The sequence below is a fragment of the Aulonocara stuartgranti genome, assembly GCF_965226115.1.
Source record: "Aulonocara stuartgranti genome assembly, chromosome: 5".
Lineage (NCBI taxonomy): Eukaryota > Metazoa > Chordata > Actinopteri > Cichliformes > Cichlidae > Aulonocara > Aulonocara stuartgranti.
In genome coordinates, this window is record NC_138943.1 from 28,145,812 (window position 1) to 28,173,710 (window position 27,899).

At 40.9% G+C, this 27,899-nt stretch overlaps 1 protein-coding gene across 2 annotated transcripts; it reads left to right on the forward strand.

Annotated features, from left to right (window-relative positions):
* Positions 1-872: 872 nt before the first annotated feature.
* Positions 873-27,855, forward strand: synpra (synaptoporin a). Of its 2 annotated transcripts, XM_082533709.1 has the most exons (6): positions 873-1,035; positions 1,150-1,215; positions 25,799-25,923; positions 26,067-26,265; positions 26,477-26,668; positions 26,930-27,855. In XM_082533709.1, the coding sequence occupies exons 1-6, from the start codon at positions 1,018-1,020 to the stop codon at positions 27,179-27,181; spliced, it is 852 nt and encodes a 283-aa protein (XP_082389835.1). In that variant the 5' UTR covers positions 873-1,017; the 3' UTR covers positions 27,182-27,855. The 2 variants fall into 2 exon arrangements, with proteins under 2 accessions (XP_082389835.1, XP_082389836.1); XM_082533710.1 differs by lacking the exon at positions 1,150-1,215.
* The last annotated feature ends 44 nt before the right edge of the window (positions 27,856-27,899 follow it).

The window sequence follows — 27,899 nt, forward strand, 5'->3', positions numbered from 1 at the left end:
GTACTGACGCACGGAGCTATGGACAATTGCTGTCTGCTCACTGCCACTATTTCAGCTAAGTAAAGTGGAACATTTTAACAATGTTTGTGCCATTGGTGTCTTTAAAAGCAGTAACAGGAAAATAAGTGCAGCACAAAAAAATGCACTGCTGTGTTGTTTAGCTCATCAAAGGCATGGCTGGTATTTTGTCTGTTACTTAGCACTAATTAGCAGATATTTGTATCTGTGCTGGGCTTCAGTTTATAAATGCAGCGCGGTAATCATGCTCATGGTAGATGGTAGCTTGAGTAACTGAAAACTTCACATCACTTTAAGAACTGTGGCACCTGGTGTAGAAATTAATATTATTATTATTATTATTATTACTACTACTACTACTACTACTACTAATAATAATAATAATAATAATAATAATAATAATAATAATAATAATAATGTGTACCTTTTAATTATGTCAGGTTTGTCAGTTGACAATACTACTGCATACATTAACAATGCACTTTTTGGCGTTTTGTTGTTTGTCTGTATTCTTAAGTCAATTAATTTCATGAACTGTGGATGATTTGTCCCATAAAAGTTTAAAATGACTTTACCTAGAGAGCTTTTTTTTTTTTTTTTTTTTTTTGCTACTAGCTCATTTATTTAGGAAAAATCGTCTTTCAGCTTGTTCACTGCCCTTGCTGTAATTTATTCCCATTAATGCGCGATTAATGGAAATTCATACATCGAGAGGAATTTGCAAAAATATCGATAAACTTCCAGCCAATGACAAAAACAAAGGAAACGCTCTTCTTTCCGGGGGCCAATCCCTGCTTGTCTCCATGGCAAAGGGAAAAGAAAAATCCTCGACTGTGGGTCGGTTTTTTCCGGTCGGACTCGGAATCAGAGCTCAGAGCGCCTCACTGTTATCGCCACAGACGCATCAATCGGGTCCTGGTTCTCGGTTCTCGGTTGCTCATATACTCACGCTAGTAGAAAAACAAAAACAAAAAGAGCCCAAAGTACCCTGATTTTGAAATGGACACCGCCAACCAGGTGAGTAAATTAAAGCCACAGGAATGTGTTTGACTGCTGCTCAGCTGCTCAGTGTGTGTTTAATTGATGATGGAAATTGGAATCTTTTTATTCTCCCGCCTTGTCTTCGCGCAGCTCGTTTCTGCGGGGACGTTTCAAGTACTTAAATTACCTCTGGGATTTATCCGTGTTTTGGAATGGGTGAGTTGGATCCATTTTTTTTTTGCACTACTTACATTAACCCCCTTTTGGCCATTTCAATTAGAAAAAAAACATGATTAGTTACATAATGTAGGGTTTGTGAGCTTTATCGCTAAAGCCCACATTTTTCTACACTCAGTAAACATCTGGTTGTGAAGAAATTCCTGCATCTGTAGGACGGAACTTAAACTTCACCGCATTTGTTAAGTGTTCCTGTGTGAATGCTGCTGTTTTTCATGTCTCCCACACCTTACTCGCAATCTACTCTGCTATGATGCTTTCCACTGTGACTAAAAGGCTTAAGTTTATGTGAGGATTTATAGCTCCGTGAGAACTACATGCCAGGGGAAACCACTATCTTTTCAATTATGCCTACTTGGTGCCAGCCCTGTGCATTTTGCGCTAGTCCCTGCAAAAAACCAAACAAACAAAAAATGCCCCATTTTACCCAAAGTGAGATGATATAACAGAAACCCACAATACCAATGGGGTGTCCTAGCTCTGACTGAATTAAAGCTTTACCCTTTTCTGTCTAGGCGCCGGTTGTAGCTTCTTTTATTTGTTGTACAGTGCAGTGAAGCCCAGAGCCACAAAGAAAGAAAGGAGAAAAAAAGGATTAAGTGAATTTCTTTGATGTGAGTTTGGAGAAATTACTGTAGCCATAAGGGTATTCAGCTTTTGCTCAGATAGGATATGTGCGTGCGGAAGCTTGTCTTTCTCAATTTTGCAAATGCCATCAAAAGTGCAGAGAGTCCTTGAGCAGCAGTCTTCACTCTAGAAAAAAATAAAATACAAGCTGTTTTTCTTTTGCATGCAAATAAAGTAAACTCACTTTCAAGAGACACTTAAGCTGAGATAACACAGATGTCTGTCAGTGAGGTGAGTTTTCAAGTGCATCCCTTTCGGCTGTTTGTAGTGACCTAACTGTGATATTTGGGGGCCAGAGCCAAAGCACCATCTGTATGATGAAGATAGCGCACTGTCATAGTTCCCCGTGTGGGTCTTTGTGTAACTGTTTGCGTGTGTGGGTGTCTGTGTGTGGAAGGAATCACGTGTTGTTTTGTGAGCATGACTGCACACATTTTTGTTGCATCCATACATGCTGACATATTGATCCACTGGCTACCTGGTTATGTTTGCTTAGATGTATTAACCATCTTACGCAAGCCACAGTAAATCTTTGCATTTCACACACATACACACACACACATACACCCCATGACAACATTATAAAAGTGACCTTTTCTCTCCTGCACCTTTTTTTTTTCTCTTTCTCTTTAGCTGAGCACGTGAGAGCTGTTTTGAGGGCAGTTTTTCCAGTGTTTCTGTTGGCCAGTGGGCTCATAAACATGCAAACAATTCAAATTATGACCTGAGTATTCTGATTTATTCTGCAGCACCTACAGTTCACCACCAGGTCTTATTCCCATAGTAAGTTTTTCATCGTACTGCAGGGAGTCCTTATAAATGTGTAAAGAACTTGCCACCCTTTTCCAACTACTCAGAGAAAGTCTTAATATAAAAAAAGCCACCACATCATGGTAACCAAAAAATATAAGTATTGTTTAATTAAGTGTATTTATTCTCATATTTTTAAAGAAAATAGTGACTGTATTTGCAAAATATGTAAACTAGTATATGCAACTAGTAGCGATTTATCCGAGGTCCCAGTTGGATGTAAGAAGTGAGAAGCCTGCAGGGACTGTTTCCCACTGTCGCCCACCAAGTGACTTCCAGCTGAGACATGATGCTGCTCAGCATCACTGGATTATACAGGTATAAACAATGGGATGAGTATTATCACATGGAAATAAATAAATAGTGCATTGTGGATGCCTTTCAACCTCTTAGTGTGCTGATATCACACTATATTATTTTAGCTGACCAGCACATTGTTGTTATGGTGTTGCTACTTGGTCATGCTTGGCATTTGTAACAGCAACTGCTAAGGCAGCTGTGCAGTGGAAATGAAGCCATTTATATGTTTGCGCAGACAAATGCACATCCTTAACGTGTTTGTTCAATATTTCCATGTCTTTGCAAATCACTGTAATGCTCACCAGGCATAGAATTTGAGCAGTTAACCAAGATTTTTTTGTGTGTGTACAACTGTAACCAAAGTACTTAAAGTCTTACTTTCAACAACTGCAATGTTAAGGTCATGTAAAGGCAGTGTCTATGGCCACAGTACTGTGGATGTGTTTGGGGTTGAGTGACTGAAAGCATTTGCTAAGGTTAGGGACGTAGTAACACTGAAGCTCGCTTTAAGTGCAGGTCTGAGATGGGAAGTAAATTCTGGTTTTCCACATATGATAATGCACCCCGTTAGATGCAGTATTGTCCAGTAAGCATGAAATTCCTGGATGCTGAGCTGTTTTTGCCCTTAGGTTGAAGCATGGAAGCATCTGCAAAACCACAAGAATATTGGCAACCGCAGTACTTTTCTGTGTTTGATAATCATGCGTCATCATCTAAAAGCTTCTTTTAAATTTCTTCCCACACTATTTATGATACCAGCAGAAACATGTGCGTCACTTTGATTTGTTTACACACCCCAAGGCACTGAAGCCATTCTGCTGGGCAGAAATTGACATTTACTTAGTGAATGATAAACCTTTGACAAATAGAGGGTTGTATAAAGGATAAGTTAACCTTAGTTGCAGGATACTCGTAGGTTTACCATATTATTAGTCTGTGCTGGATCTGCACAAGATTAAGCATTTATAATCAGTCATGGCTTCAGGATGGTTTTACCACTCTGTGTGCGTCTGTGCATGCAGGCTCTTGGCCCGTTTGGCACACTGTCAGGGGCTGGCATATTCTGCTCCAAACAGCTGTAAGGTCCCCTCCTCTCCACCGTGGACCAACTCATGCAGAAGCTGTCCTTTGAGATGTGCTCAAACTCTTCACTGTGTGCGTCTTCATGCTTATGTGTATGCATTTGGTGGAGAGACGAGAGGATGCCAAGAGAGAGCAAAATTGTACAGTTGCTTGAGCACATGATGTAAATGGTAAATGTGTGTTTTGCAACGCACTGAAGCGTCGATGGGTTGTTGTGCCACTGAACACAGAGCAGTTTTACCAGTATTCTGTTAACTCATTGGTTTCCTTTACTGTAGAAAAAACTAAACTCATGCTGATGAGTAGCCTGCAGCATGATTCTAAATTATTAAGAAGGATTGTCCTCTCATCCAAAAACATTGACTGACCCACTGTTCTATGATGCCATCATTAGTACCTTACAGTAGGCAGTTTAGTTTGCCTTGAGTGGTCAGTGCACATGTGTGTGTGTGTGTGTGTGTGTGTGTGTGTGTGTGTGTGTGTGTGTGTGTGTGTGTGTGTGTGTGTGTGTGTGTGCGCACGCAGGAAGAGAACAATTCAATTCAATTCACTTTTATTTATATAGCGCCAAATCACAACAACAGTCGCCTCAAGGCACTTTGGATCTCATTTTTATGTTACAGTTGGCTCAACACTCCACCACTTTCAAGTACTTTATTCACAATAAGGTCATTTTCTTCTTTAAAAAAATCATTTTTAATATACAACACAATTTTTGACGAGAAAATTTCATTTACAGCTAAATTTGAGCTTTTGAATTCCAGCTTCTCTCATGACCAGAACAAGCACGATGTCAAAGAGAGGAAGTGAAAAGTATACAACAGAGTACCTTCAAAATAAAACAGTAAAAGCTAAAACCTACACTGAAAAAACTGGATGACACAAAAAGAGGATGTTACGGTTGGAAGGAGGACTCAAGCGCAGGACTCCGGTACTGATGCTTACAAGAAGAGTTTATTTACAAGTCACCAGGTGTATATACAAGAATGTGCAGGGGGGTGTTATATACAGCTGAGTGGGGGAAGAAGGGGTCTCCAGGGAAGTCCAAGGGAAAGCATACGTTCTTCAGAATATCCACTCACACGATCACAGGTTCACACTCCAACACTGCCACACGGGAAACACACGGGGAAAAATCCAAGAGGTTCTGTAGACAGGGAGACAGGGTTAAGGACGATGCACAGAGGAAAACACTCTTCACTAAACTTGCTGTAGCTTTGACTTTACTAACGCGTGGTAGACAACGATCCAGCGACGAACAGCAGTCACCTCCTGGCTTAAATGCTGCTCCCCTTAATGAGACACCTGGGTCTCATCCCCCGAGGGCGTGGGCCAAGGGCATGAACCCACAGTGAGTTCCGCCCCGGCGAGAGAGAAGAGGAAGAGAAACAGAGAGGGCTGATCAGCGTGCAGCTGATCCGCCTGGCCGTGACAGAGGAACTTAAAAAAAGGAAACAAGAAGAGAAAAATAAGAAATAGGTGCATGTGGAATCAGTGTTTGTTAAAAAATAAAATACAGCACATAAAATTCTTGAAAAAAGTGGGCATGATTTTCAAGCTTAATTAACTAAAAGTCATTATCTTACTTATGTAATTTAATAGTAATAACCACTGATAATTAAGGCACATATACATCACATTGGGTCAAAACTGTTGATTCCTTTGTCAGAGCTGGAGATGAATTTAATTACTTGCATATTTCCGAGTATCTTTATGTAAAATAATAATAATAATAATACAGCATAGAGGAAGACTGACAAATAACAGGTTGCTTAAGGTAAACATACTGTAAGTGATAATTAGTACATACAGTGGGGCAAAAAAGTATTTAGTCAGCCACCGATTGTGCAAGTTCCCCCACTTAAAATGATGACAGAGGTCAGTAATTTGCACCAGAGGTACACTTCAACTGTGAGAGACAGAATGTGGAAAAAAAATCCATGAATCCACATGGTAGGATTTGTAAAGAATTTATTCGTAAATCAGGGTGGAAAATAAGTATTTGGTCACCTCAAACAAGGAAAATCTCTGGCTCTCACAGACCTGTAACGTCTTCTGTAAGAAGCTTTTCTGTCCCCCACTCGTTACCTGTATGAATGGCACCTGTTTGAACTCATCATCTGTATAAAAGACACCTGTCCACAGCCTCAAACAGTCAGACTCCAAACTCCGCCATGGCCAAGACCAAAGAGCTTTCGAAGGACACCAGGAAAAGTATTGTAGACCTGCACCAGACTGGGAAGAGTGAATCTACAATAGGCAAGCAGCTTGGTGTGAAAAAATCAACTGTGGGAGCAATCATCAGAAAATGGAAGACATACAAGACCACTGATAATCTCCCTCGATCTGGGGCTCCACGCAAGATCTCATCCCGTGGGGTCAAAATGATCATGAGAACGGTGAGCAAAGATCCCAGAACCACACGGGGGGACCTGGTGAATGACCTGCAGAGAGCTGGGACCAAAGTAACAAAGGTCACCATCAGTAAATGGCCTGTAAATGGCCTGTATTTATATAGCGCTTTTCTAGTCCCTAAGGACCCCAAAGCGCTTTACATATCCAGTCATCCACCCATTCACGCACACATTCACACACTGGTGATGGTAAGCTACATTGTAGCCACAGCCACCCTGGGGCGCACTGACAGTAACACACTACAACGGCAGGGAATCAAATCCCGCAGTGCCAGACGTGTTCCGCTGCTGAAGCCAGTGCATGTCCAGGCCCGTCTGAAGTTTGCCAGAGAGCACATGGATGATACAGCAGAGGATTGGGAGAATGTCATGTGGTCAGATGAAACCAAAGTAGAACTTTTTGGTATAAACTCAACTCGTCGTGTTTGGAGGAAGAAGAATACTGAGTTGCATCCCAAGAACACCATACCTACTGTGAAGCATGGGGGTGGAAACATCATGCTATGGGGCTGTTTTTCTGCCAAGGGGACAGGACGACTGATCCGTGTTAAGGACAGAATGAATGGGGCCATGTATCGTGAGATTTTGAGCCAAAACCTCCTTCCATCAGTGAGAACTTTGAAGATGAAACGAGGCTGGGTCTTCCAACATGACAATGATCCAAAACACACCGCCCGGGCAACAAAGGAGTGGCTCCGTAAGAAGCATTTGAAAGTCCTGGAGTGGCCTAGCCAGTCTCCAGACCTCAACCCCATAGAAAATCTGTGGCGGGAGTTGAAAGTCCGTGTTGCTCGGCGACAGCCCCAAAACATCACTGCTCTCGAGAAGATCTGCATGGAGGAATGGGCCAAAATACCAGCTACTGTGTGTGCAAACCTGGTAAAGACCTATAGTAAACGTTTGACCTCTGTTATTGCCAACAAAGGTTATGTTACAAAGTATTGAGTTGTATTTTTGTTATTGACCAAATACTTATTTTCCACCCTAATTTACGAATAAATTCTTTACAAATCCTACCATGTGGATTCATGGATTTTTTTTTCACATTCTGTCTCTCACAGTTGAAGTGTACCTCTGGTGCAAATTACTGACCTCTGTCATCATTTTAAGTGGGGGAACTTGCACAATCGGTGGCTGACTAAATACTTTTTTGCTCCACTGTATTTGTACAGCAAGTATATAGAAGTTTAGAGCAGTAACAGAAATACATCCATTACATTGCACTTCACTGAAGTGTTTGGGTAAATACAACACGTTGCATCCACCTGGTCCACTGTAGCCCTGTAGCATTAGTGTTGGGATCACCAGGCAGTGCAATCATATTTTGGGGGTCAACAGTACCACCCTAATTTATCCTTTGGACCAACTCAGTATCACAGTAAAGTGTGTAATAGACAGGTCCACTTTGTCCATTTAACACTTCATTCACTCCATTTTAGCCACCCAGCTTAATCATTTTTGCAGATTAAGGACCCTGGAATATACTACTTACCTTTCTGCTCACTACCGAGTTCTCACCTTTAAATATATTATCTCCCCCTGCTGGGAAAGCAACTTCAGCATGTATGTCCATTTCACACTTTGCCTCATTAAAACGTGAAATGGACACTGTTAAATCAAATTGTTGAATGTTGTCATTGTGTTTCTTAAATTTGTAAAGTCTTAGTTCAAACAGTAGGATCAAAGCCATTCCTTTGATCCTGACCACCTCTCCAGCCAATTTGGTGCTGGGGGAGGCTGACATGGGTTTTATTGTAGATACACTCTATCTGAAAGATCTGTTTCTTGTGTTGTAAGCGTCCTGCTTTTATGATCCTTGTACTGAGCAGGAGGTCACACAAACGCACCCCCATAACACACACACACGCGCACGCACGCACGCACACACACACACACACACACACACACACACATAGTGCCTTGCCTTTTGTAACCACTGGGGTTTTTTACAGTGTTCTGTTGTATTGTGTAAACTGTAACTGTCATGGGAATAAATTGCTGCGAGGAGAGCTGCTCGTTGAAGGATTTGGGCTAGAGACAGGTCATGAGCATTATTCTCCACCGCCTGGTTCTGACCAAAGCTTCCCTCGTTAGCGAGTAAAATACCGGTTGAAGATGTTCTGTCTTGGTTTCGTTCTTCATGACGAAAAAGTCTCTAAACTAGCGGGGCCTGTGGAAACACAGACCCAACAGACACACATGCAGAAATGGTGGCACGGCATGTTTGTTACATGTTTTGCAATGAAATTGTGTTGTTTGGACACACCCTGTACAACAGAAACCATGACAACATGTAAATAAAGTAGTAGTACTAAAAGGAGGGAGGTATTCTACAGCAGATGGATTATAGATAAACGGTACAATATTTATCTGAAACCAGCCAACATAAATTTAATTGTTGAACTGTCAAAAAGCTGAATTTGGCTATAAGAGACAATGCTGACTTGAGTGCAGTGTAGCAAAGGATAACATACCACAGTCTGGGGGTTTGATTGTTCATATTAACATTTAATACCAAAAACCAAGAAAAAGCAAGTTTTGGTGTTTGTTTAATTGTTAATGCCAGTGCTTGGTTTGTTTCAGCACTGCAGCTGAAAAGCCAAAACCAGCAAGGTGGAAATAGAGGTTATTACATATAATTACTTTTTAAATGGAAATCTGCTAATTTACAGGCCAAATTTACCAGCGATATAATTGGTTCCCAGAGTCTGAGCTGTCATGTATATACAGTGTGCTGGCCATTGTAAGAATTCTCATCTTCAGATGATGCCAACTGAACACTTGAGATTAGCTAGGATTTATGTTGTAATGCAAATCCCCATATGAGTAAAACGCATGTGACTAAACAGAGTTGGGACAAAATTAGATGCATCACACATTTCAGTATCTCTCTTTTTCTCTAATCGTTCATTCTTTGTTGACCTGTCACATCAGTAATATGTCACAAGGAAGGCCTTGACAGACAGTTGTACAATCCTTAGGACAAACATTTTTGCAGGGTCATAAGTTCTCTCACACACTGTGTCTGTAATTTCAGAGAGCATTACAGCAACTCAAAGAATGTCCTGGAGACTCAACGTTTTCACATTACAATCAAATAATTCACATTGTAAGGATTTGAGAGTATGTCTCCACAAAGTAACATTGTAAAAGCACCCCCCCCCCCCCCCCCCCCCACACACACACACACACACACACACACACACACATACATACCTCAAAGGAAAATATATGAATGTGAGATGGAGTGAGATTGGTGACAGCTGCTGACAGTTATCACTGGAGATTTGCCAGGTCAAAGATCTGTTTTTCAGCACTAAAAAACTCAGTTGCTTTTGACAAGGGGACACAAGGCTACGAGAAAAAATGTGTCCACTTGGATTATGATGTATAATATAGTAGTAAGAAATGTATGCATGGAAAACTCAGTGGTTCCACACAGATAATTGTATAAGCTGATGACCAACATTAGCCCATAACAGCCACAGTGCGGTTAAATGTGAAAGTTTGTAGGCCAGATTTTGCCTGAGGACTTAAAGGTGAGACGGGACTGACATTTTCATTGGAGTAGAGAGTGACTGATAACAAGCTGGACTGCTCTTTTGTTGGGTCTGTGTACTCTCTGGAGAAGTGAAATGAGTGAAAATTTCTTAACTTTTATGTGTGTTGATATGTTGACATAAGATTGGCACCATTAGCATTAAGTAGTTATGCAAAATTAGGGGGTTTTTTTAAGTTTTTTTTTCTCTTTTATTTATGTTGGTCAGTGAAGCTATACCCGAGCACCTGATTTCAATTAGGAGAGATCATTTGAAAGAACTGAACATGCTTTAGTTATGTACAGGCCCCCAGTGGTGATGGGGATTAAAGCAGGACCCCATCAGGGTATCTATAGAAAATGTTTTGTTTTGCTTTTACTTTGGGAAATAAAACTATAAATCTCATCTTTAGTTTTGAAACATCTTCTGTCAAATTCAATATTAAACAGATTTCATAGGGAAAAGGTTTAACCTGAATATTTCATGTGCCGATACATCCACATAGAACAAAACAAGAATAAGAAAAAAAACGTTACAACGTATGATTATATCTGAAAGACACTGTAATTATGAAGTGATCTTAATTAAAGCTCATTGGGTTGTAAGATTTGGGGAGCTTTTAGATATGATGTGGCCTTTTCTAACCCATCAGGTCGGAGCTGGACCGCTGTACTCTTTAACCCTGTGAAGGTGGTCTGCCATCTGTGACTCAGACAGGAAAAGGTTAACCTGTCGTCTCCTGTAGCCAGACATGCCTGTTCAAATATGACTTCACACACACACACACACACACACACACACACACACACACACACACACACACACACACACAGTGCATGTAAGATCACAGGTACTGAGACAGTATGTATACGAATACAAATGTCACAAAGCCACTTTGTATTATAAAGACTAACTTCTGCCTCTCTGGGATGCTCTGTTTTTCCTTCCCTTGTAATTAGTGACCTCATGACAATAAACAAAGTAGTTGTGTACAACCAAGTTTTTTTTTCAGCATTGCTTGTCTTTTTAATGCTGTTGCCAGAAGCCAAAATTAGCATATAATTGAAAAAAGATAGTATGACATTTCACAGTTTTTGATTTGTTGTCTAATTTTTAACGTGACATATTAATTTAAGACTTCCGATCCACTGCTTTAATTAACATTTTACGTAGAGTACCAGTGTTCTTTTAAACAGTGCAGTATGCCAAACCATAAACTACTGAACTATGCCTAATTCTTCCTCTGTTCTCCTGATACCTGACCCACCATCGTTTTTAGCACTGATCTTCACCTGTAACCTACATTTGTAGGTTGTTATAATGTCCAGCTGAATCTTATGGCCACCTTCATAATCTATCCTTTGACCATGTTCGACCTGAAGACCACTGCCACAGGCACTTATGAGGTGCTGTTTGTTTCATAAATCTAGGCTGAAATTGAGCTTGCGTTTTTAGAGACTCACCAAGTTTATCAGCAGGCTTATATTAGCTGTTTTCCAATATGTTATTATTTGCATTTATAAAAACTGATAACTGAAAATCCAAAAGGACAAGAGAAACACCCTGTTATAAGTGATGACTGCCTGATATCTGAGAATATTGGATTTTTTAAAATCACCAATCATCAATATCTTTAAAAAAAATCTTATATGGGTCTAACTCTGCATGTTACTCTGTTTGTTGTTGGGTATAGTGTTGTCCTAACCCCTCAGAGGGGAATAACGTTAACAAAGAAGCTGCCATTACAGTTGTTAGGAGCTAACTACATGTGTTAAGGCTGGACAATATGACTTCAAATCCAAATCCTGATTAATTAAACTACATTTTTATACGCCCACATACACATATAAATATATGTTCTTCTTGCCCTAATAGGTCACAAGGTTTGCACTGATTGATTGTCTGACCCTTATTTCCCCCAACAGGCTTTTCTCTGTGCCATGAAGTATGGCCATTGAAAACATCTCTGCCTTGTAGTGTAATTGGATACTTTGAAGAAGTCAGTTTCATAAGGTTGTAATCCCTGGTCCTACTCACTTTAATCATATAGGGCTACCATAATATTTGAAGACAGAATCAAACTGTGGGTTTATGATACATTTTCATTGGGCAACCCCGTTTTCAAAGGGACAGTAAGTGTCACCCTAGGATACGGCACCAGGTACCAGTTGATCACCTGACTGAGTAGCCATGGAGAGACACGAAGAACACCACGAAGAGACATTGTTAAAAAAAAAAAAAAGAAATTTTCTTGTGGTCAGTCAAGCTTACAGAGCCGGAGAGGAGAGAGATAAAAAGAAAGATGAATCTGGGTGGATCTGCGGTTGGCACAAAGCACTCCCTGTGCAGGAGGGGGATCGGCCACTGCTAAATGAGCTACTGATTTTGTTCTGTGGTGCTGCTATTGAAGATCAGACAGTGATTCACTGAGGGCTTGCAGTCTTTGCTTCTTAGTGTGACCTGATCCTTAGTAAGTGAAGAAGGTGGGTCTTTTTTGTAATGCAGTTGTGAAAATCACAATAAATGAAGTATAATCACGTGTGTTTCTGTTGGTAGAAAAAAGCATGTATGTATGTAATGTGATAGAAAACATTCAGCTCTGCTCTGCAGCATTTATAGTGCTCAAGTCACACATCAGTGCCATCAACCGAAAAGTCTTATTAGAGAGAGAGAGTCTTTGTTGCAAATTAAAAACAAATAAATCAGAAAAATTAGATTTATGTTACCTTTTTGCACTGAAATGTCATTTTGAGTGATAGCCATCATCAAGTGTTGCGTAAAAGTTCACATATGTGTCTGTCTGCTTCCTCAAATGTGCTTCTATTTTTGTTACATCTTTGTAATTTTGTTTTGTACTTAACTAGCTGCCATAAAATTGCTCATGTTTGCACACTGGCAAACTGCAGTACTGAGAGCAAGTGAAAGTATGTGTGTTTGTGTTGGTGTGTGCGTAGATGCTAACCAATGCTTCTGCCTGACTGGAGAGAGTGAGATATTTTTACTCTGTGTTAACATAGATACACATTGCATGCTCACATCTAGACCCATCTAGGCAAACACTCTGACACACATGCGCATGGAGTGATTATGCTAATTTGGAGTCACATGTAGAACCATGCACATGCAGACATGGAGTTCTAAATAACTGGAAATACTGTATAAATACACAGAAAATAGAAAACAGATGAGAAAGTCAGACCTGTGGATAGATTTGGAGACTTCCTGATTGTCTGGGACATTCTGGAACAGGTTACACGATGTAATTGGTGTTTCAGCTCTCAGATCCAAAACATTTTTGCTGCCATCTCTTCAAATGGTCTTTGATCCAGTACATTTTTCCAACTATATTTAAAGGAAAAACCATTAGCTACATTAGCTGAACTAGCTTTTGTACTAGCTAGCTGAACGATAGCTGAACTAGCTAACGCCACTGGGAATAACTTTCAAGGAAACTTGTCACATAAGCAATTGGCTATTCATTTGCACATGCTGTTTTGTTTACATGGATGAGGCTAACTTTGGTTTGACTCAAAGATAAGCAAATGATATTATTAGTGAGAAGTATAACTTTCATTTGAAAGTGTTATATTTGTCCCAGATACATTTCTATGATTGAAATATAAAATATAATACTGAAATCTCTTAGGCAAACTTTCTTCTTATTTCTTAAAGTAGTCTTCAGGGATAGTTCTGCAGGCTTCTCGAAAGACATTCAAAGCTCTTCTTTGGATGTTGACTGCCTTTGTTTGGTGCTCTGTCAACATGATCTAACACTTCAATAATGTTGAGGTCTGGGCTCTGGGGACGCTTATCCATGATGGAAACTGTTCCATTTCATTTCAAATCACATGCTTTCCATAAGGTGTATCGTGTTGGATTAAAATTGGACTTCCGTGTTCATAATTCCATCAATTTTGATAAGATTTCCAACACCACTGGCTGAAATGCAGCCTCCACTGTGTTTCACAGATGGCTGTAGACACTCACTGTTGTATCTTTCTCCTGGCATTCTCTGCACATAGTTACAATGATTTGAACCAAAAAAAATTCCGTTTCCTTTTCTTTTCGACAGCCACCCTACAACTAAGACTACTTCTGTAAATGGAGGGCCAGATGCATTTTTCAGGTTCTGTCAGGTCTTTGGTGGACTATTTCTTTTTTCTTAAGGACATGGCTTCCAGCACTGGACTAAAAATAAGTGGAAAAAGCCCCCAAAGAAAGATTTTGAAAGTTCTTATGATATCTTAGAGGAGCAGCGCTCCCCAACCTCCCAACCCACCAACCCACTGGTCCGTAAATCATTTGGTACCGGGCCACGAGAGTTGAGGCTCATGTGTGAAATTTATGGTTTTCAGGGTTTTTATCATTTTTATCGTTAACTCAGTTTCCCTGGGCCTTTTCCCGTTATGAATAAATCTTCTTTTTTTGGTACTGGTTTTATTTTGTTGTATTTATCTGCGACATCTTAAAGGCCTGAAAATATTGTCGGACATAAACCGGTCCCTGTCGCAAGAAAGGTTGGGGACCGCTGTCTTAGAGAATTACTGTTCAAGACTACTTTAAAAATAAAGTCTGGCTGCTTGAAAGCAAAATTTCAAGAAATGAGTGGTGGCTTAAGATGTTTTTACTGTACTCTTAGGACGTATCAAACTGTCCCGACTTTGAACCCAAACTCCACTGTATTTTATTTCATCATTTCGTTTTTCCTCCTCCTGAGGCAGCCACTTTACACTGCACCGACTCCTATTGACTTGAATGGAGCAGGTGGATTGTGTATGACTGTATGTGTTGCATCTGTGCCGAGGTTTGTGAAAATGTCAAGTGCAGCTCATCAGCGAACTCATGTTTCAGCTCATTTTTCCGATCCTCACCTCCCCCACTCAGTGTCACTTCCTCTGCCGCTCTTATCAGGTCCTTGTGTTGAAGCAGCTCCTCCATTTTCTCACGTGATTCTCCTCATTTTTTTCATTTGCATCCACAGATACCATTCTTTAAAATATTATCCACCCCTGATTTCGTTGCATGTTTGGTTCATCTTTTTGCTGCTCCCTAGTTATTTTCCTGTTTTTCACAACGGAGAGTGTGTCTACTGGACAGTGGGTCGAATTGCTGGTGGTCAAGCCTGAAGCCAGTGTATCAGTTTCATAATCCTCAGCCAGCCTACGCTCCTTCACAGTGCTTGCTCACATCTCCATTTAAGCCCCCAACACTGCTCGAGCTACACTCTCAGACAAAACCATTGCACTCTTATCCACTACCGCTCGTTTAAAACTGTAGATAATATCACAGTTGCTTTTTCTTAATTCTTATTTGAAGTGCAAATATGTCTTAACACTGGTTTGAATGCAAATTAAAATATTCACATTAGTGCTTTTCAGTACCTTTTTGGGTAGAGGAGATGGCGGCAAACACGGAGATGTTTAAAGGCTTTGTTTGCATTGCAGGCGGGTTTCATTCCGGCGCCCTGGCTTTTCTCTCTTCTTCTCTTTGTATCCGTCTCTCCCTTTTTGCTTTCCCTCTCTCCCCTCCTCTCTCATTCCCCTTCTCTCTATCTCTTGTTCCCTGAGGAGCCCAGCTGGGAGAGGCAGATAAACACATGGGAGCGCGAGGCTTAGCATCCACCCTACTTCCACAATGCCACGCTCTCCTGTTCAAAGGCCCCAGCCAGAAATGAGAGGGGCTAAACCCGAGCTGAAAATCACAAGCAGGGGAGGCAGCTGTAGGAGTACGTATATACACAAGCAGAGAGACAGGCAGAGAGTGATGTTTATCTGGGGCTGTCTTTGATAATTACGATGGAGCATTTACTCTGTCTCTCCCCTGGTCACTTGTTTTTTCTACTGTTTGTTTACCCAGAAATGCACATACGCTACTCAGCAAGTACAATATCTGTCAACACTTTGAGGTGCATATGATTAAGCAGCACATGTACATTAGTTAAACGTGTGTTTGTTTGTTTGGTGGTTTTTTTTTTGGGGGGGGGGCATGTTTGTTTATAGGCCGGCAAATTTCAGAACAGAACAAAGCTAAAGACAGTGATGCACTAACAAACACTTCAGTGGAGGGATTTCCAAGAGAGGTTGCAGCTGTGCACCATGACAGCTAGGTAAGCAGCAGTCAGCCATCACCTGAGGCCTGAGGCTGCAAGTGGAAATTGGAGTCCCCTGTTTATCATCTGGCTGTAATCTCGGTTCACCTGAACCTGCCAAACCAAGCTGGGTCCTTTGTGACCCTGATTAGCTTGGCAAAGCAGCATCTAGTATTGTGCATTTATGCCCCTGTGAGCTCACTGTTGCCACTTAGCCTTAAAGATCAGATTATACAACTAGGGAAACTTGGAGAATAACTTCACTTTTCTGCAATTTCATTGAATCTATTGATGGTTTTCATCAGGGATGTCAGCATACTAGAAATGTAGTAAATACCAATACCATTAAAATAACGGAATTCTCGACATCAAATTTGCTACCAGAAAAAGATGATCCAGTATACTTGTTATTCGTAAACATGTTAACGTCTGTTGACAGGTATAAAGGTATAACATTAGATACATTATGTTGGTGTACATTTATATCAATACATTTATATAAATGATAGTAGAAAGCTTTCTACAGTCAGTGGTTTATTTAATGTTAGCTATTGCAAATGGAATATCATTCACACCACCATGGCAATGGCCGCTTTTTTAAACAAATGATAATGTGTTTTTCAGGATAACATAACAGGGATAACACTTTGGATATTGAACTGAAAACTCAGTCAGTCAGTCACTCAGTCATTGAATAGACCTGGATGCCGCTCTTTTGTATTTCCTCGCTTGCTTTGAAAAGCACAATTTGCATATTGCCTTCTGCAAGTCAGCTATCACTTGACTCTTTTGCCTTAAACAAGCATGTCCGACACAGGGATAACAACAAAACAGACAATCCACCAAAGGCTGCAGTGAAGAGAAGACTTTTATACACATCAGAGGGTTGGACACAGGAGCATAACCAGACACAGATGTAAACAAGGACAATCAGCCGGGGGCAGAAGTAAAGGTAAATACAAGACGCTAAAGATACCTGATTACAAAAATGAGAACTAGCTCGACAGAGGGAAACACTTTTTTAGAATTATGAACAGTAATGGGAAGGAAAAGGGACAAGAATTAAATTCAAGTACCAAACGATAAAACTAATGAGAACTCAATTACAACATATACATAAAGAATAAAACACAGGTTGTGAATAACAATAGAAACAGAAAAACACCAGAAATGACAAACCACTTGGCAGCAGTTGTGGAGGAACTGCAGCCTTGGTAAGATACACTCCCTACAGTACATACGGTGCTACCAACACTGTAACTGTTGCATTTCAGAGTTATGATATCAAAAGGTATCATAACGACTGGTTCTGGTTCTAGTTTACGTTGCTGCCACTGTCAGCTGTAATGTTTCTGGACTGGAGTGTGTTAGGGACCTTTTGTAAGAAACTGCCCATTAATGAGTTCCCTCCTATACTACGTGCATTAAAGGGCTTATTCCTATTTATTTTCAAACAACCAAAATATAATAATAAAATGATACAGTAACCCAGTGTTTGATATAACAACTGCTAAATAGACAACAATGCGACCAGTGGTTTGTAGGGCTATTCACCCAATATCACGCTAGCTGTGTGCCACGTGTGGACAGCGGAGCATTGTCGGTGTAGCTCTTCTCTCACACTGTGTGATCTTTAACTTCCCCATATCCATATTTCATTTTCCTTTTGATTACTCATGCCGCAACAGTATAAGCTTGTGTCTAAATGACTCACAGTGCACTTACAGTGGGGCAAAAAAGTATTTAGTCAGCCACCGATTGTGCAAGTTCCCCCACTTAAAATGATGACAGAGGTCAGTAATTTGCACCAGAGGTACACTTCAACTGTGAGAGACAGAATGTGAAAAAAAAATCCATGAATCCACATGGTAGGATTTGTAAGGAATTTATTCGTAAATCAGGGTGGAAAATAAGTATTTGGTCAATAACAAAAATACAACTCAATACTTTGTAACATAACCTTTGTTGGCAATAACAGAGGTCAAACGTTTACTATAGGTCTTTACCAGGTTTGCACACACAGTAGCTGGTATTTTGGCCCATTCCTCCATGCAGATCTTCTCGAGAGCAGTGATGTTTTGGGGCTGTCGCCGAGCAACACGGACTTTCAACTCCCGCCACAGATTTTCTATGGGGTTGAGGTCTGGAGACTGGCTAGGCCACTCCAGGACTTTCAAATGCTTCTTACGGAGCCACTCCTTTGTTGCCCGGGCGGTGTGTTTTGGATCATTGTCATGTTGGAAGACCCAGCCTCGTTTCATCTTCAAAGTTCTCACTGATGGAAGGAGGTTTTGGCTCAAAATCTCACGATACATGGCCCCATTCATTCTGTCCTTAACACGGATCAGTCGTCCTGTCCCCTTGGCAGAAAAACAGCCCCATAGCATGATGTTTCCACCCCCATGCTTCACAGTAGGTATGGTGTTCTTGGGATGCAACTCAGTATTCTTCTTCCTCCAAACACGACGAGTTGAGTTTATACCAAAAAGTTCTACTTTGGTTTCATCTGACCACATGACATTCTCCCAATCCTCTGCTGTATCATCCATGTGCTCTCTGGCAAACTTCAGACGGGCCTGGACATGCACTGGCTTCAGCAGCGGAACACGTCTGGCACTGCGGGATTTGTTTTATCAGGCTTATATTATATTATAGTATTTTTTTTAATGAGTGTACGTGATGTGTTGGTTGTATGTTTGTTGTTTGTTTTGACATACTGCGAATCAATTTCCCATCAGGGACAATAAAGTTACCATTGACCATTGACCATTGATTGATTCCCTGCCGTTGTAGTGTGTTACTGATGGTGATCTTTGTTACTTTGGTCCCAGCTCTCTGCAGGTCATTCACCAGGTCCCCCCGTGTGGTTCTGGGATCTTTGCTCACCGTTCTCATGATCATTTTGACCCCACGGGATGAGATCTTGCGTGGAGCCCCAGATCGAGGGAGATTATCAGTGGTCTTGTATGTCTTCCATTTTCTGATGATTGCTCCCACAGTTGATTTTTTCACACCAAGCTGCTTGCCTATTGTAGATTCACTCTTCCCAGTTGGTGCAGGTCTACAATACTTTTCCTGGTGTCCTTCGAAAGCTCTTTGGTCTTGGCCATGGCGGAGTTTGGAGTCTGACTGTTTGAGGCTGTGGACAGGTGTCTTTTATACAGATGATGAGTTCAAACAGGTGCCATTCATACAGGTAACGAGTGGGGGACAGAAAAGCTTCTTACAGAAGACGTTATAGGTCTGTGAGAGCCAGAGATTTTCCTTGTTTGAGGTGACCAAATACTTATTTTCCACCCTAATTTACGAATAAATTCTTTACAAATCCTACCATGTGGATTCATGGATTTTTTTTCCACATTCTGTCTCTCACAGTTGAAGTGTACCTCTGGTGCAAATTACTGACCTCTGTCATCATTTTAAGTGGGGGAACTTGCACAATCGGTGGCTGACTAAATACTTTTTTGCCCCACTGTATGTCACTCAAAGGTTCTTGTGTTGAAGAATACCTAAACTTAAGTAGATGCTGAAATAGACCCCAAAACGGGTTTCTAGGAACTGTAGCCGTCCCCAGTTTTGCTGTGCAGAACCACAGGAAGGACTTCCTCCAAGGACTATGAAAAAAGTTCTTCTTAAGAAAAAGAAGGTCAAGTCTCGCTGTATCAGTTTATGATCAGTAAATGTGTTTATTCATGACTTATAAGTAAATATAACTCCACCTGTAACTGCATTCTGGTGTATAAACAGAAAATTAATGTTGAAAAATGCAAAAAGAAGAAAATGATACTAAAAATCTTGTTTTTTTTTTAAAGCATTATGACACAAAAATTTAGCCTATCAAACGGTCTCAGTGCTACTCAGTTTTGTTACTTCAGTTTCTACTGGTAGAAAATGATAAATAGCTGCTTATAAACTACAAACCAAATGAAAGAAATGAAGCTTATGGCTACATTATAAATTTGAACAATAACACAGCAGAAGCAGTGAATGAAGGGTGGGGGTGTAAATGAAATGTAAAATAAAATTCATACAACTTTTCTAGTACTTATAAAGTTAGGGGGACTCAGAAATACTAAAAAAATGACATCAATTAAAACATTTTGACACCTTCATTTAATGTCTACAGTTTCATTTGCAAATATCTGCTGAATTTTAGCGGCTCATCTGGGACGCACTCACTGATTTCTCATTGCATGACCCATAAATCTTTTCTTTGCAAGATGACATATATGTGCTTAGCCCCTGTTCCCTTCACGAACATGAAAGCATCCATTCAGTGTGGCATAGTCCAGCTCAGTGATCTGATAGTGCCCTCCAGAGGCTGACATTCTTTCAGACAAGCAGAGATGCTGCAAAACCTCCACAGCTGCTGGCAAGCTGCATGTCCAGCTGCCTGTAATATGGGAGAGGGGAGGCTAATGCTAACCAGGCGTCAGGTCTGATTATGGTGATTATGGTTGTGAGAACTCTTGAGGCTATGAGAGCTTTATATGGACAACTGGGCTAGGGGAGGAAAGATGTTAAGGGCAGGGGAAGTGTGTGACTATGATTATGTGCTCGCTGCACGTTCATGTTTGGTGACTTTAATGAGCAGCTTGTTTTCACTTCATGTGTGTTTTATGCATTTGGACTTATTCACAATGGAAGCGGTGTCGTGTCAGCAACCTTTTTTAATCCCCAGCCATGAAAGCCCCAGTCACATAGAGCAGAACCACTGAGGTACTGTAGTAAGTGGAATTTGACACAATTCAATTCAATTCAATTTTTTTTATAAAGCGCCAAATCACAACTACAGTCGCCTCAAGGCGCTTTATATTGTAAGGTAGACCCTACAATAATACATAAAGAGAAAAACCCAACAATCATATGACCCCCTATGAGCAAGCACTTTGGTGACAGTGGGAAGGAAAAACTCCCTTTTAACAGGAAGAAACTTCCAGCAGAACCAGGCTCAGGGAGGGGCGGGGCCATCTGCTGCGACCAGTTGGGGTGAGAGAAGGAAAACAGGATAGAGGACATGCTGTGGAAGAGAGACAGAGATTAATAAACAAGTATGATTCGATGCAGAGAGGTCTATTGACACATAGTGAGTGAAAAAGGTGACTGGAAAGGAGACGCCGGACATAGAAGAGGGGCCTGAAAACTGAATGTTCTCCCTCCAATTCTACTTTTAAATACTCTAGGAACAACAAGTAAGCCTGCAGTGTGAGAGCAAAGTGCTCTAATGATATGATACCTTATATGGTACTATAAGGTCATTAAGATAAGATGGGGCCTGATTATTCAAGACCTTGTATGTAAGGAGCAGGATTTTGAATTCAATTCTGGATTTAACAGGAAGCCAATGAAGGGAAGCCAATACAGGAGAAATATGCTCTCTCTTGCTAGTCCCTGTCAGTACTCTTGCTGCAGCATTTTGGATTAACTGAAGGCTTTTCAGGGAGTTTTTAGGACTTCCTGATAATAATGAATTGCAGTTGTCCGGCCTGGAAGTAATAAATGCATGAACTAATTTTTCAGCGTCACTCTGAGACAGGATATTTCTAATTTTAGAGATGTTGCGCAAATGGAAGAAAGCAGTCTTACATATTTGTTTAATATGTGCGTTGAAGGACATGTCCTGGTCAAAAATGACTCCAAGGTTCCTCACAGCGTTACTGGAGGCCAAGGTAATGCCATCCAGAGTAAGAATCTGGTTAGATACCATATTTCTAAGATTTTCAGGGCCGAGTACAATAACCTCAGTTTTATCTGTGCTAAGGAGCAGAAAGTTAGAATGTCTTTAAGACATTCCTGCAGTTTAACTAATTGGTGTGTGTTATCTGGCTTCATAGATACAGTGGGGCAAAAAAGTATTTAGTCAGCCACCGATTGTGCCCCTGTTTGAACTCATCATCTGTATAAAAGACACCTGTCCACAGCCTCAAACAGTCAGACTCCAAACTCCGCCATGGCCAAGACCAAAGAGCTTTCGAAGGACACCAGGAAAAGTATTGTAGACCTGCACCAGACTGGGAAGAGTGAATCTACAATAGGCAAGCAGCTTGGTGTGAAAAAATCAACTGTGGGAGCAATCATCAGAAAATGGAAGACATACAAGACCAATGATAATCTCCCTCGATCTGGGGCTCCACGCAAGATCTCATCCCGTGGGGTCAAAATGATCATGAGAACGGTGAGCAAAGATCCCAGAACCACACGGGGGGACCTGGTGAATGACCTGCAGAGAGCTGGGACCAAAGTAACAAAGGTCACCATCAGTAACACACTACAACGGCAGGGAATCAAATCCCGCAGTGCCAGACGTGTTCCGCTGCTGAAGCCAGTGCATGTCCAGGCCCGTCTGAAGTTTGCCAGAGAGCACATGGATGATACAGCAGAGGATTGGGAGAATGTCATGTGGTCAGATGAAACCAAAGTAGAACTTTTTGGTATAAACTCAACTCGTCGTGTTTGGAGGACGAAGAATACTGAGTTGCATCCCAAGAACACCATACCTACTGTGAAGCATGGGGGTGGAAACATCATGCTATGGGGCTGTTTTTCTGCCAAGGGGACAGGACGACTGATCCGTGTTAAGGACAGAATGAATGGGGCCATGTATCGTGAGATTTTGAGCCAAAACCTCCTTCCATCAGTGAGAACTTTGAAGATGAAACGAGGCTGGGTCTTCCAACATGACAATGATCCAAAACACACCGCCCGGGCAACAAAGGAGTGGATCCGTAAGAAGCATTTGAAAGTCCTGGAGTGGCCTAGCCAGTCTCCAGACCTCAACCCCATAGAAAATCTGTGGCGGGAGTTGAAAGTCCGTGTTGCTCGGCGACAGCCCCAAAACATCACTGCTCTCGAGAAGATCTGCATGGAGGAATGGGCCAAAATACCAGCTACTGTGTGTGCAAACCTGGTAAAGACCTATAGTAAACGTTTGACCTCTGTTATTGCCAACAAAGGTTATGTTACAAAGTATTGAGTTGTATTTTTGTTATTGACCAAATACTTATTTTCCACCCTGATTTACGAATAAATTCTTTACAAATCCTACCATGTGGATTCATGGATTTTTTTTTCACATTCTGTCTCTCACAGTTGAAGTGTACCTCTGGTGCAAATTACTGACCTCTGACATCATTTTAGGTGGGGAAACTTGCACAATCGGTGGCTGACTAAATACTTTTTTGCCCCACTGTAGATAGAGCTGGGTGTCATCTGCATAGCAGTGAAAATGTGTACAATGTCTTCTGATGATTCTGCCTAAGGGAAGCATGTATAATGTAAACAGAATTGGTCCTAGCACTGAACCCTGTGCAACTCCATAATTAACCTCAGTGTATGAAGAGGACTCTCCATTTACATGAACAAATTGGAGTCTATTAGATAGATATGATGCAAACCACTGCAGTGCAGTACCTGTAATACCTACAGCATGTTCTAATCGCTCTAATAGGATATTATGGTCAACAGTATCGAATGCTGCACTGAGGTCTAGCAGGACAAGCACAGAGAAGAGTCCACTGTCAGAGGCCATAAAAAGATCATTTGTAACCTTCACTAAAGCTGTTTCTGTGCTGTGATGAGCTCTGAAACCTGACTGAAACTCTTCAGGAGTATTTAGTGAAAGAAACTTGTAAGAAAGACTAGCCCCTCAAATATTCAAGATGATAAACTGTAGTATTATCCATCCATTTATTCATTTCTTTAGCCTTTTATTGATCTCATTGTACGCAAGGGACTTGAGCTGGTCCCAGCTGACATAGTGCGAGAGTTTGCCAGTTCTATGGCTTCCTAAAAATATCAGTATGACTTGTGGTTTAACATTTTCGTAGTAAATTTTTTTGTCAAGTACCACATTTGCTTCTTGTTAATTCTGTATCCTTTCGAGAGGGCCATTCCTTATAAAATTGTCCCTTCCTTGTACAAAAGTTCGACATTTTGGAATATTGTTTTCCACCATCATCTAGAGAAAAGTGGAGGAAACTTACATACTTTATTTTTGCTATAATGACTTATAACTCACAAATACTTTTTCTGCACAGAAATATAACTTTAGGTTTAGATTAGGTTTAGCGAAACATCTGAGTTTAGATTTAAAGAGAAAACTTGTTATAAGTCTGATTTTTTTTTCCTCTCTATGCATGTTTTGTGACTATATATGTATAACTATATATGTATCACTCTGTCACAATTTTCTTGTGTTTCTCAGGGCCTAATGCCATTCAACACCTGTTCCTGTCATGCTGTTAACACAAGTGTCCAGCCAACTACAGATTTTTTCTTGCGTCTTATGGCACAGGCATGTGCTGAGGAAGGCAACTTCTGTCCTGTTGTGTTCAGATCATCCTCTCTTTAACGATTTTCAACTGCTTCCATCAGGTTGTCGTTATAAAATGACTGCAGTGAAGACAAAGCGACACAAATTGTCGTTTGTACCTAGTGCTATTATCTTAATTAACAACACTAAATTGTAAGTGTTGTTGCCATTGCACATTGCACTTTTTTCGATGGAATATCTAGGTTGTTTTATCAGGCTTATATTATATTATAGTATTTTTTTAATGAGTGTATGTGATGTGTTGGTTGTATGTTTGTTGTTTGTTTTGACATACTGCGAATCAATTTCCCATCAGGGACAATAAAGTTACCATTGACCATTGACCATTGACCATTGACTACCACTAAAAGATCAAAGGGCTGCCAGCACAATTATGCAATTAATCTGTTTGCTAGACAGGACACCTGAAGAACAAAAGAAAATGTTATATATGACTCATATATACATATCCATAAGACAAAGTCATTTGCACTGATCAACTACTTTTCTGTTTTTGAGGGACACATTTCACACACAATAGCATTTCACTATAAAGGATATTCAAATGCTTCCCAAACCATCTTTGAGTGGATTTTCCTTTGTCCACTTGTTTGAATGCATGTAGTTTTTTTTTTTTGTTGTTCCCCCCCCCCCCCCCCCCCCCCCCCCCCCAGTGGAATTAAAGTTAATTTAGATAATGCTTCTTCTAACCCTGATTCCCCAGATAGGTATCTGCAGGCATTATGAGATAGTGGTGAGATTATAAAATATGTCTAAACAGACAGCAGACCATAAAGTGATGATACAGTCTCTGGTACTTAAATGGTGTTCTGCTGCCCCCAAATGGCAAACAAATTAAAAATAAAATCCTAACAAATCTGCAATGTGGCTTTTCCCCAGCCATGATTTCAATTACTGCTAATCAGTGTTAACCTGTGTAAAGTTTAGCTGGACTTGAGTCACACAATAGCCTGCAAAGTAAAAACAACAGTAGTGTGGAGTGAGGGAATGCAGCAGATGAGTCAAACTGAGTCTCCTTCACATTGGAACTTTCTTCTATGTAAAACTGTAACTTTAAGTTTTTGGTAAATGATTGTTATCGAGCTGAGAAGGAAAAAGTAAACGTTACCCAACCGTCCATCCATTTTCTACTGCTTGGGGGGTTGGGCCGTGGTGGCAGCACCCTGAGTGGAGCCCAGAACTCCCTCTCCTCAGCCACTTCCTCCAGCTCATCCGGGTGAGCCTGCTCATCTGCCCAACCCTGTACTGAGGCCTTTGTTAATGTGTTTGAAGAAAACTGATTGTTCTCTTCTCAGAGTGTCCACTTTATATTACTTGTAGTATCTTTTTTGGATGAGCATGTGATGCTTTTTTCTTTGTGTTTCTGCAGCTCTTTTCCATCTTCGCATTTGCAACATGTGGCGGTTATACTGGGCAGCTGCAGGTTAGCGTGGACTGCATGGAGAAGGCCAGCAGCAACCTCAGCATTGGCATTGACTTTGGTTATCCTTTCAGGTGATTGGCCTTCATGTGTCTGACAGCCTGCTGACATTTTGGGATCTAAGAGCTTTATATGAAATGTATGAACTGCTGACAGTGAAAGTTAATTGTTCATTGCTTTTGTACTTGACCCGTGCATGTGTGCGTGTGTGCACCAGGTTGCACCAGGTGTCCTTTGAAGCACCCATGTGTGAAGCCATGAGGAGGGAGCGTGTTTTCCTGACCGGAGACTATTCATCCTCTGCTGAGTTCTTTGTCACCATTGCAGTCTTCGCCTTCCTTTATTCCCTCACGGCTGCCATTATCTACATCTTCTTTTTAAACAAGTACCACGAAAACAGCCGAGCACCACTCATTGTGAGTACAGTCGATGAAACACTTTCTCAGTCCTTATTAGGTAGTTTATCAAGAGTACGTTATGCACATAGTCTGACCCTCTATTCTTCCAGGTTGACGTCTTCCATTGACTCACAAACTAACTATTCACTCATTTAAAGTAAGCATTTAAAGTAATGCTATAGTTTTATTGCTGAATTCTCATGGACATGATCGCTCTCGTTTCTTCCAGGATTTTGTAGTGACAGTAGTGTTCTCCTTCTTGTGGCTGGTCAGTTCTTCCGCTTGGGCCAAGGCCCTGTCCGATGTCAAAGTGGCCACCGATCCAGATGAGGTGCAGCTCCTCATCTCTGCCTGCAAAGACCAGACCAACAAATGTGGATCTTTGCATGGACCTCGCTGGTCTGGACTCAACACCTCAGTGGTAGGTACAAAAGATGTGGAAATGCATGAAAAGATCAACTAGAAAAGCTCAGTTTTCTGAACATGTTTAAACTGATGTGTGGAACCTGAAATAGCTGAACAGTGTGAACGACTGATGTTATGGTAGTGTATGGGAGATGTAACCAGTGAAAAAGGCAGAAATTGTGGTTCAAGCTGAATGAATATGTGGGGGCAGTTATGCCAAGATTATTTGAATGTTTTGATGTTTATTGTAAATTTGTTTCTTTCACTGTCTCTTCAGGTTTTTGGGTTTCTCAACTTTGTTCTATGGGCTGGAAACATCTGGTTTGTCTTCAAGGAGACCAGCTGGCACAAGGGTGCTTCAAGATTTGCAGCCGGGGCGTCTGAGAAGCAGGGCGGCACATTTAGCCAGCAGTCATACAACCAGGGAAGTTTTGACCAGTCAGGGAGCTACAACACCCAGGGCAATATGGGTCAGCCATCTGAGTATAGCCAGGTGGGAGGGCCCACTTCCTACCCAAGTCAAATGTAATTGTCTCTTTTCATTTTGCAAGTAGCACCTCAGCGTCTTTAAGCAGGGCAATCAGGCGTGATAGAAGAAGACGGAAGTGAAGTTTGTCTGTGCAGAATGCAAAACAGTGGTCATAAAACCAATGTCGGTGTGTCCAAGTACACTCATTGTAGATACAAGTGTTGTTGGGTAAAGTTATTAGATATAGTCTTTTACTCCTTCTCTTTCAGAGGTGTTGTTTGCTGAATGCTGTATTTCTTGTAGTCTGAAACACATTAGTAACAGTTTCTCTCTCTCTCTGTGCTCAGTAATTGACATACAATGTTTTGATTGGATGTCTTTTCCAAAGTGGTTTGCATTCTGTCGTGGAAGGAAAAAGTACTCCGTGTTTGTATACTCCAAAGTTTCCAAGTGCATGATGTTTTATGTGTTCTAATACGCTTTCTGTGAAACAAAGGGGGGTGGGGGAGACATGCATTTTATCTCTGAAAGTTTACACCCTGACTGATTACTAGACGTTCATCAGTTAAGTATTACTACAAGTGTAATTTCTTTTTAATCTAATAAGAAATATATTTTGATAATGGGAATTCACATATCAATTCAGAATAAATTCAGTGATTTGTCTGTGACACAAACGCATTCCAGCTTCATTCTAACACTGGCTACTGACGATGTCAAAAAGTCTTCAAAAACTAAGGCAATAACTTCATAACTTCATTCTGCAAAACATACAGGG

What these genes read in the sequence shown, in the direction of transcription:
- synpra (XM_082533709.1), top strand. An exon ending in TTATCCGTGTTTTGGAATGG is followed by an intron (nt 1,216 to 25,798) that starts GTGAGTTGGATC and finishes GTGTTTCTGCAG; the next exon opens with CTCTTTTCCATCTTCGCATT. An exon ending in GACTTTGGTTATCCTTTCAG is followed by an intron (nt 25,924 to 26,066) that starts GTGATTGGCCTT and finishes TGTGTGCACCAG; the next exon opens with GTTGCACCAGGTGTCCTTTG.